Genomic DNA, 8,412 nt, shown 5'->3' with positions numbered 1-8,412 from the left:
TTTTGTGTGCAAACACTATAGCATTCATGATCTTTTGTAAAGGTTGCTTTTGTAGGTTGCATATTTTGTGCAGTTTAACCCCTTTATCATCTAGTTGTTGGTGATGGTTTGTTGTTTCAATATATCAAATTAGGAGTGGTTTCCCGAACAAGATCACTGTGTTGTGTGTCAGTGTAACTTTTTTACCAATAGAATAAGCTCATTAAAGAAAGTATCCATTTTCAAAGTGATGTCCATCAGTCCGTTATCGTCTATCGCCTATATTCATTTGCAGGATGCTGCATTGGAACCAAGATGTTAAATACCATTCATATTCATTTCCAGTCAAGTTTCAGACATGAGTGTGCTTCTGGTCGAACACATCTAAGAATATAAGGCGAAATGTTGGGCCTTTCCTCGCCAGATTCTTTTTTTTTCCTTTCCTCTTGTGTCATCCTACAACTAAATTTCTTATCACAATCAACTGTTTCCCCTCCAGAATCTGTTTTTCCATCTCCTCTTTTCCCCTTTTCCTCTCCTTTATCACCAATTTCAGCAACACCACCACCTTCTCCAACAATTATCAATTCCACCATTGTGGGAAATACTAATAAACCAATTGATATTGGTGGTTCTGGTACTGTTTTAAAAGATCATGGAAAAACCAAGACTAGGGGTAGTTTCCATGTTGACACTGATCCAACTATTTTGGGTTTCTGGCCGGCTCTTGGTATATTTTGAGGAGGTGGGGGTACGATTGTGGTTGGAGGTATATGTTGCTTCAGTATGAGGTGGTATGGAAACACTCCTCCTGCTCTATGCAGTGACATCACCATCATCAACGGGTTCAATAGGGTTGAAGTTGAAGAAGATCGTGGAATTAAATTATCTTTCTCATCTTCGTTTATCAAAGCTCTGTTTTTCTTTGGCCCCTTTTTATGTAGCAATTATATTAGCATTGTTAAATAACTATCATGAAGAGTGAGACCCCCAAGCTTGTTGCGCTTCGAATCAAATAATTTGAAGATTGGGACCTCCGTACGACCAAAATTTATGGGTCATGTTGGACTTAACCAATTCTTTTCTACGGTAAATACAAAATTGTCCAAGTTTGTTTTCGCTAATTCTTCTTGTAGAACAATTGGATTAACCAAAATCTAACTGAAATGAATTATAAAAATTGATGGCAAAACCCAAAATTTGCGGATGAATTATCAAAATTGAAGCCAAAACTCCAAATTTTCATATTTGCTCACCTAATTATTATTTTTCTGGTTTATTTTATACCTGTTTTTTTATTAAATGCTTTACAATCACCTCAACCTTTGTGTGATGTTTAATTAGTTTATCTATGCGTTTTAAGAAAAAAATTGCAGTCAGATTCCCATAAAAGACAAATCGACAATTATCCAGCGGACAGGCCCTCATAGGAACTACTAAAGCGGCAAGTTAACAAACAGGAACCATGCGGATTTATCAATCCAATGACGAATATTATTTTAAACAAAACAGACCTGATAGATTTAAGTCAATATTATTTTGTACATAATATTATTATAATTATGAATTAGAATTTCACTCTTGACAGCTCCTGTCTGGCTGATGTACTTTTTTTGCTTATCTCTTTCACGATGTATTTTATGTGCGAAGAATGTTGCCTATTATAAATTTCAAGCAGAATGCACTTAATGTACCGAGTGGATGTTATCTTTTCCATGATATCGTGTAGTTATGAAAAAAAATTAATTATTTGAATTTTACTCTTGATGGTTCGTTTTTTGGTTGTTTTTTCTCTACGCTGCGACAATCGCGTCTTCTCTAGTCAATTCAATTAACAACGTTATTGAATGTTTGTAAGTAATCGTGTTATTAAACATTTGATTTGTATTAACTCAACATGAAATGCATTTAATAAAGATAGTACTTTAGTTTTCCGAAGCACAAATTGATTACATTTCTCGTTACTACATAATTCTTCACTAAACTAACAAATAAAATATATTTTTAATCAGTTATAAATGACACAAAACATCATATATAGTTGTGATTTATTGTAATTATTTAATTGTTCCTTATCATTGCATAATTGTTCAAAAGAATATCTTGTTCCACAAGAATATTACTGTCTGCTTCTAATATTTGAACTTGCATATCTTTCAATTCTAGTTTTTCTCTTGCACGACGTGCTTTTCGCGCCAAGGATTGTGCCTGTTGTAAACTTCAAACAAAAGTTACTTGATAGTCTAAGTCAATGTTATTTTTTTTGAAAAATATTATTGTAGCTGTGGGTTAGAATTTTATTTTTAATTAGGGCTGTCAATGGGTACCCATTACCCGGAACCGGACCCGGACCCGGGAGAAAAGGGTCCGGTTCCGAGTCCTAAAATAGGACCCATTAACAAGTTAGGACCCGACGGGTAATTACCCGAATGGACCCGTTAATAAATGGTTCCATATGGGTCCTACCCGGCGGGTAGTCGGGTATTGTAAGTATTTGTTTTTCTGGGGTTAATTCGGTCATGTGAAGGGTTATATATATATATACGTCGTTAACAATTATAGACAAACATAACCTAAAATTTCCGCATCTGACTCTTCTGCTTTCACCCTCCGTTCCAAGCTCCACTCAAAATTGGCCTTTCATTCTCTCCATCTATGTAATAATTCTGATGAAATTTTCATCTTTTCATGTGTTATAATGAGGAGACACTGTTTCAGATCTGCTACCTTAGTAATGTTTAATGATGGGTTGTAGCTAAAAGTTAAAATTCAAAGTTGTTAATTTCGTAAGTTGTAAATGTTTAATTTCAAAGTTGTTAATTTGTTTTTTGTCAAACGTATATCTCGAATCTCTTTATCAATTAGAGGATTGAATGATAATAATAAAATTTGTTTGTTTAAAATTCCTTTGTTTAGCTTTTGAAGTTGTCGACGATTATCTGCTTATTGATTAAATAAATTTTATTCATACTCAATCGGCAGTTCTTTTTAATTAGTGGTTAGATCTTGATAACGATGGTGATGCTGTTGTATTTGATCTGTTTTCAAGTGTGGGTATTTGAGGATAGATGGAGGTGGTTCTACTGGTCATGGACGATGGCGGCAGTTATTTATAGATTAGAACTGCGAAGATAAAGGGTGGGGATTAAATTGGTTATGTAGGAGTTGTTGTACTAAAGCTGGGATTGTGAACAGTTCGGAATTAAGATTCGATACAATTTATTGACTTCGTAAACCACTTACATTTTTATGACCTGATGTGTAATAGAACTGAACTTGAAGTACCCGTTTAATACCCGGAACCGGTGGGTACCCGGCTGTTTAATAGGGTCCGGTTCTGGGCCAACTAATTTAGGAACCGGACCCGGAACCATGGGGACCCGGAACCGGAAAAAATAATAGGGTCTGGTTCCTGGTAGTATGATACCCGGGAGGAACCGGACCCGTTGACATCCCTAATTTGTTAATGCACTTTTTCTTGTTTCTCTCTCTCACGATGTGCTTTTTGAGCGAAGGATGCCTCCTATTGTAAATTTTAGACAGAAAGGTTACTTGATATTCTAAGTGAATATTATGTTTTCCATAATGTTATTGTACTTTAGAAAAAATGATTATTAGAAATTTACTCTTGATGGCTCATTTTTTGATGTTTTTCGATCCTCCGTTAGAGTTTGAATAATTGCATAACTCAACTTGAATTGCACTTAGTAATATAATACTTTATCTCTTTGAAGTACAAATTGATTATGTTCCTCACTATCCCATATTTTTTTCAGTAAGCTACCAAATACAAATATAATTTTAATCAGTTATAGATTGATGACAAAAAAATATCATAATAGTGTTATAGTTATAATCTTACTTGTTCCTCGTCACTGCATAACTGTTCAGGTTGATAAAGAATTGTTGTAAGGACACCCATCTCAATGAAAATATCATTGTCTTCTTCTATTACTGAAATCTGTCTATCTTTCGATTCTAGTTTGTCTCTTACACGACATGTTTTTTATCCTAAGGACCGTGCTTGTTGTAAAAAAAATTTTAAAAAAAAATACTTAATAGTCTAAGTCAATATCTTTTTTTACATAATATTAATCGGAAATGCTATTCCCCAATCGGTTTAGCCCGCTATTCTGCACTGGCTCTGACATGGCGAGGTGACTTGGACTTTGTTGTGGGACTCTCTTCTGACGTGTGATGGTTTTTCTTTTTTTGGTCTTCATTTTTATTTTTATTTTTGATACGCGAAAGTCGGACCCAGGCCCCTGCCCGAATCCAGCTAGTTAGACTGGTCCCACTGCCATACCAACACCACCAAATCCTCTATACAACTAATCTATTACAAACATTAACGGTGGGGATTGAACCCCTGACTTCCTCCTTATTGGAGTTATGGGATACCACTGAGCTATGCTCTTGAAATCTCCTTTTTCTTTTTTCTCTTTCTAATTCTATACAGTATATGTTATTTCGCCATTTCTTCTTCCTCTTCCTTCTCTTTCTCTGTTACTAGCTCCATTACACACCTCCATCACAATATATTCAAAGTTTAAACCATATCACAAAATTCTTAATCAAATCAAATCCTTGATATATTGTATAGATTGGTATTACTTGAAAGTCTTTAATCGTGGAAACAACAATTTAGTTTCAATAAACAAGAAGCTCTAGAATCAAAATAGTGTCATTTTCCTATTTGATTAACAGAAGAGTAATTACAATTAGTTGAGAAATAAGACTCAAATATGATCATCCAATAACCATTCAATAAAATAACCATCATAAGAACACAACAAATGCACACTTTACTTGAATTTAAAAATCAATTATTAGATATAACATTATTAGTCTCAAATTTTGGAATCTAAGAAGATGGGTTTGTTAGAAATTTTTTTCTGAAGAAAAATGAAATATGCTTAATCACCTCTGGTACCTGATAGCTGCATATTTCAAAAAAGAAAATTTTGATTGGAATTATTTCTCTCAGTAATTTTGATTGAAAATTTCGATCCCCTGTTTTAGAAAAAAAAATCATCTGTGATAAAGAAGATGAGGAGAATAAGTTAAAGAGGAAGGTGACGCTTTTCTCTGTTAAAAAAAGTTAGAGAGAGAAAATCATGACGTGGTGTGTTAGTTTTGTCTTCGTGTACAACTCACCTCGTCACATCAGAGCGAGCGCATAATAGAGTGCTAAACGGAGTGGGAAATAGCATTTCCGATTAATGTGTAATTATGAATTAAAATTTTACTCTCGATGGTTCTTTTCTGGTGGATATACTTTTTCTTGTTTCTCTCTCTTACGACGTGTTTTTTGTGCCAACCACCAAGGATGCAGCCTGGAAAAAGTTATTTGATATTTTGAATGTTATTTGCTCCGTAATATTATTGTACTTGAGAAAAATCGATTATTATAATTTTATTCTTGGTGGCTCCCTTTGTGGATGTTGTTTCAATCCTATGATATGACATTGTAGTTTGGACAGTCGCATTCTTTCCTATCAATTCAAGTAATTGTGTTATCAATTGCATCATAATAGCACTTTATTGTAATCATTTACTTGTTCCTCAATAATGCATAACTCTACTTACTTGTTCCTCATTGCATACTTCTTCATATTGGAGGAGAGTTATAGTAAAGCTAAAATAAGTAAACATATGAGGAGAGTTATGCATAACTCTACTTACTTGTTCCTCATATATGGCCTAAAACATATGAGGTCAAAAACTAAAATAAGTAAACAAACCATGCATGACAAATAAAATATTTCTGACAATATTATTGAATACGTACCTCATTTTAGTGAAAATTTACTTTCAAGTAAAAGAATAAAAGTAAAACTTATTCTAATAACTATGTTCAATTTTAGAAATGCATATAAGATGAAATCTAGTCTCAAATATATAGGATTATCAGGTATCCTAAGGTTAAGGTTGGGAAATTGTCAGGATTAGGAAATCTAAGAACTTGTTTGTTTGCAGCTGACTCGGCGTCTGAATCTGAGTCAACTCCTGACTCGGACCGAGTCAGCAGTCAGACCGTTTGTTTTCCATTTTGAGTCAGATCTGACTCGACCTCTGACTCAGACATAACCCCTGACTCGGACTCATTTGAGTCAGGTAACAAAATACTCCTGACTCATGGGACCAAACCACTGACTCACTTATTTCCGAGTCAGATGAGTCAGATCTGACTCAAAACAAACATATCGACTCAGATTCAGATGAGTCAGGTGATTTCACTCAGATCCAGATGATTCAGATCCAGACGACTCAGATGAGTCAGGAGTAAACAAACATGGTGTAAGTAAGAAAACTTATTGATCTGAATACCAAGATTGCTAATAGGGAGTACCAAATTGCCGGGGGTGTACTCGGTACCCCTATTAGCAGCAATACACCCGTTTTGGTGCTATTCGGCTCATGACAGCGCCACTCTTATCTATCTTTGCCCGCACCAGGGGTGCTATTCGGTCTTTGGTGGGATGCTCAACCAGGTGTGATGTTTCAAATATAGCAACAAAACAAGGGCAATCCGTAAAAGATTTAGTATAAGGGTTTGGGTTTCTTTAGCGGCTCAAGGGTTTTCTTCATCTCCTTGGTTTTCTCATCTCGCCTTATACAACCTTCTTTCTTTTCGCAGTCGAGCAACTTGTTTTCTCAGCAATCATGGGGTAAGATTTTTTCTGTCTCTCTCATTCTTTTTGGTGTTTTTATCAGAAGCTCCAATTCATTTTTCTTATGGATTTCTACAGTGGTTAAACTGTATTTAGGGTTTTGCATTTTGCTTTTCTGTCGCCTTTTAGATTCATCACTAGGTTTGATGATAAAATAGGCCTAAGTCTCTTATTGTGGATATTAGGGTTACCCAAGATTTCCATCTATGAGTTTGCTGGTATTGTTAGGGTTTTGAAATGACACATGTATGGTTGAATCTAGTTATCACTTTACGAATGTTTGGAATTATATCGTTGTTATGAATTGGACTTAACATAATGGTAGGAATCATATAAGCTGAATGAATCGAATCATGTGATGTTAATCGATCAATAATAAGTTCTGGCATGGGTTCAGGGTTCAGGGATCGAATCATGTGATGTTAATCGATCATATAAGCTGAATGAATCGAATCATCACAAGTTATGCTGCTACCTCACACTCATTTTGAAATATCTTGAACTTGACACCTAACCCGAAATATCTGAATTCCACTCTTACAAAATCTTATTAGGGATCTGAACTTCTATAACAATGAATATTTGATAAGCTTGTTGGATCTGGATCTATTATACTGTATAGTTTTAGACAGTTATTGATTGAAAGTTTGAATGTGATGCAGGAAAACTCGTGGTATGGGAGCTGGTCGCAAGCTCAAGTCTCACCGTAGAAGGCAAAGGTGGGCTGACAAGTCATACAAGAAGTCTCATCTTGGAAATGAATGGAAAAAGCCATTTGCCGGTTCTTCTCACGCTAAGGGAATCGTTCTTGAGAAGATGTACGAGTAGTATTGGTTCATTTGTTCTCTTTTTTAGTCTGTCTTTATGAAATACTTAACAGTAAGCTGAGACATGTTTGTTTGCCATGCACAGAGGTATTGAGGCTAAGCAGCCTAACTCTGCTATCAGAAAGTGTGCACGAGTTCAGTTGATTAAGAATGGAAAGAAGATTGCTGCTTTTGTGCCCAACGATGGTTGCTTGAATTACATTGAAGAAAATGTAAGCTGCTGGTGAATATTGTATTTGTGTCAAATCTACAATTTTGGCAAGCAATGGTTATTCACATCTCTAGCTTTCTTTCTTTTTGCTATGCAGGATGAGGTGTTGATTGCTGGGTTTGGACGTAAAGGACATGCAGTAGGAGATATTCCCGGAGTTAGGTTTAAGGTTGTGAAGGTATCAGGAGTCTCACTTTTGGCCTTGTTCAAAGAGAAGAAAGAGAAGCCAAGGTCTTAGTTTACTTGAGAATGGTTGCATAATTTAATTCTAGGTTAGTTTTTTGTTACTTTAAATGCAAGAATGATGGCTTCCAGCTACTCGCTGAAAAGTGAATTTTATGACCAGTTATATACTTGTGCTGTTCTATTTTTGAACTTATTATTACATTTCTCTTTCGATGGAACGCAAACACAAACAGCCAAGCATCTGATTTTCTTGTTTTCATCAGAAAGTTCAATCAATTACTCATGCTGCTTCGCTTTCTATTGGTTCTGAAGCACTGGCTTAGATTATTCATTAACTCTTTAGAATCTTGATAGATGAATAGGTATAGTGGTGTTACTCCAGTAGAATTTTTTTTGCAATCTATTTTTGGTTGAAAGTCTCTTAGTAAGGTTAAATCTTTCAATTAAGTTGCTTGTTGCATGCTGTTTTCAATCGCCTTCACTTTCAGTTACTCACTCTTTAGAGGATGCAAGTAATTCCATATTTTATCAGTAT

General features: G+C 35.1%; 1 protein-coding gene across 1 annotated transcript; it reads left to right on the top strand.

Annotated features, from left to right (window-relative positions):
* Positions 1-6,503: 6,503 nt before the first annotated feature.
* LOC113311072 (40S ribosomal protein S23) lies at positions 6,504-8,101 on the top strand. Its single transcript, XM_026559920.1, has 4 exons — positions 6,504-6,650; positions 7,316-7,471; positions 7,566-7,692; positions 7,789-8,101. Exons 1-4 carry the CDS (start codon positions 6,646-6,648, stop codon positions 7,927-7,929), a joined length of 429 nt encoding a protein of 142 aa, XP_026415705.1. The 5' UTR covers positions 6,504-6,645; the 3' UTR covers positions 7,930-8,101.
* Positions 8,102-8,412: the final 311 nt, after the last annotated feature.

This window comes from Papaver somniferum, chromosome 9 (genome assembly GCF_003573695.1).
Source record: "Papaver somniferum cultivar HN1 chromosome 9, ASM357369v1, whole genome shotgun sequence".
In the NCBI taxonomy this organism is placed as follows: Eukaryota; Viridiplantae; Streptophyta; class Magnoliopsida; order Ranunculales; family Papaveraceae; genus Papaver; species Papaver somniferum.
The sequence above is the reverse complement of the archived record's forward strand: the minus strand, read 5'-3'. Positions and strand labels throughout refer to the sequence as shown.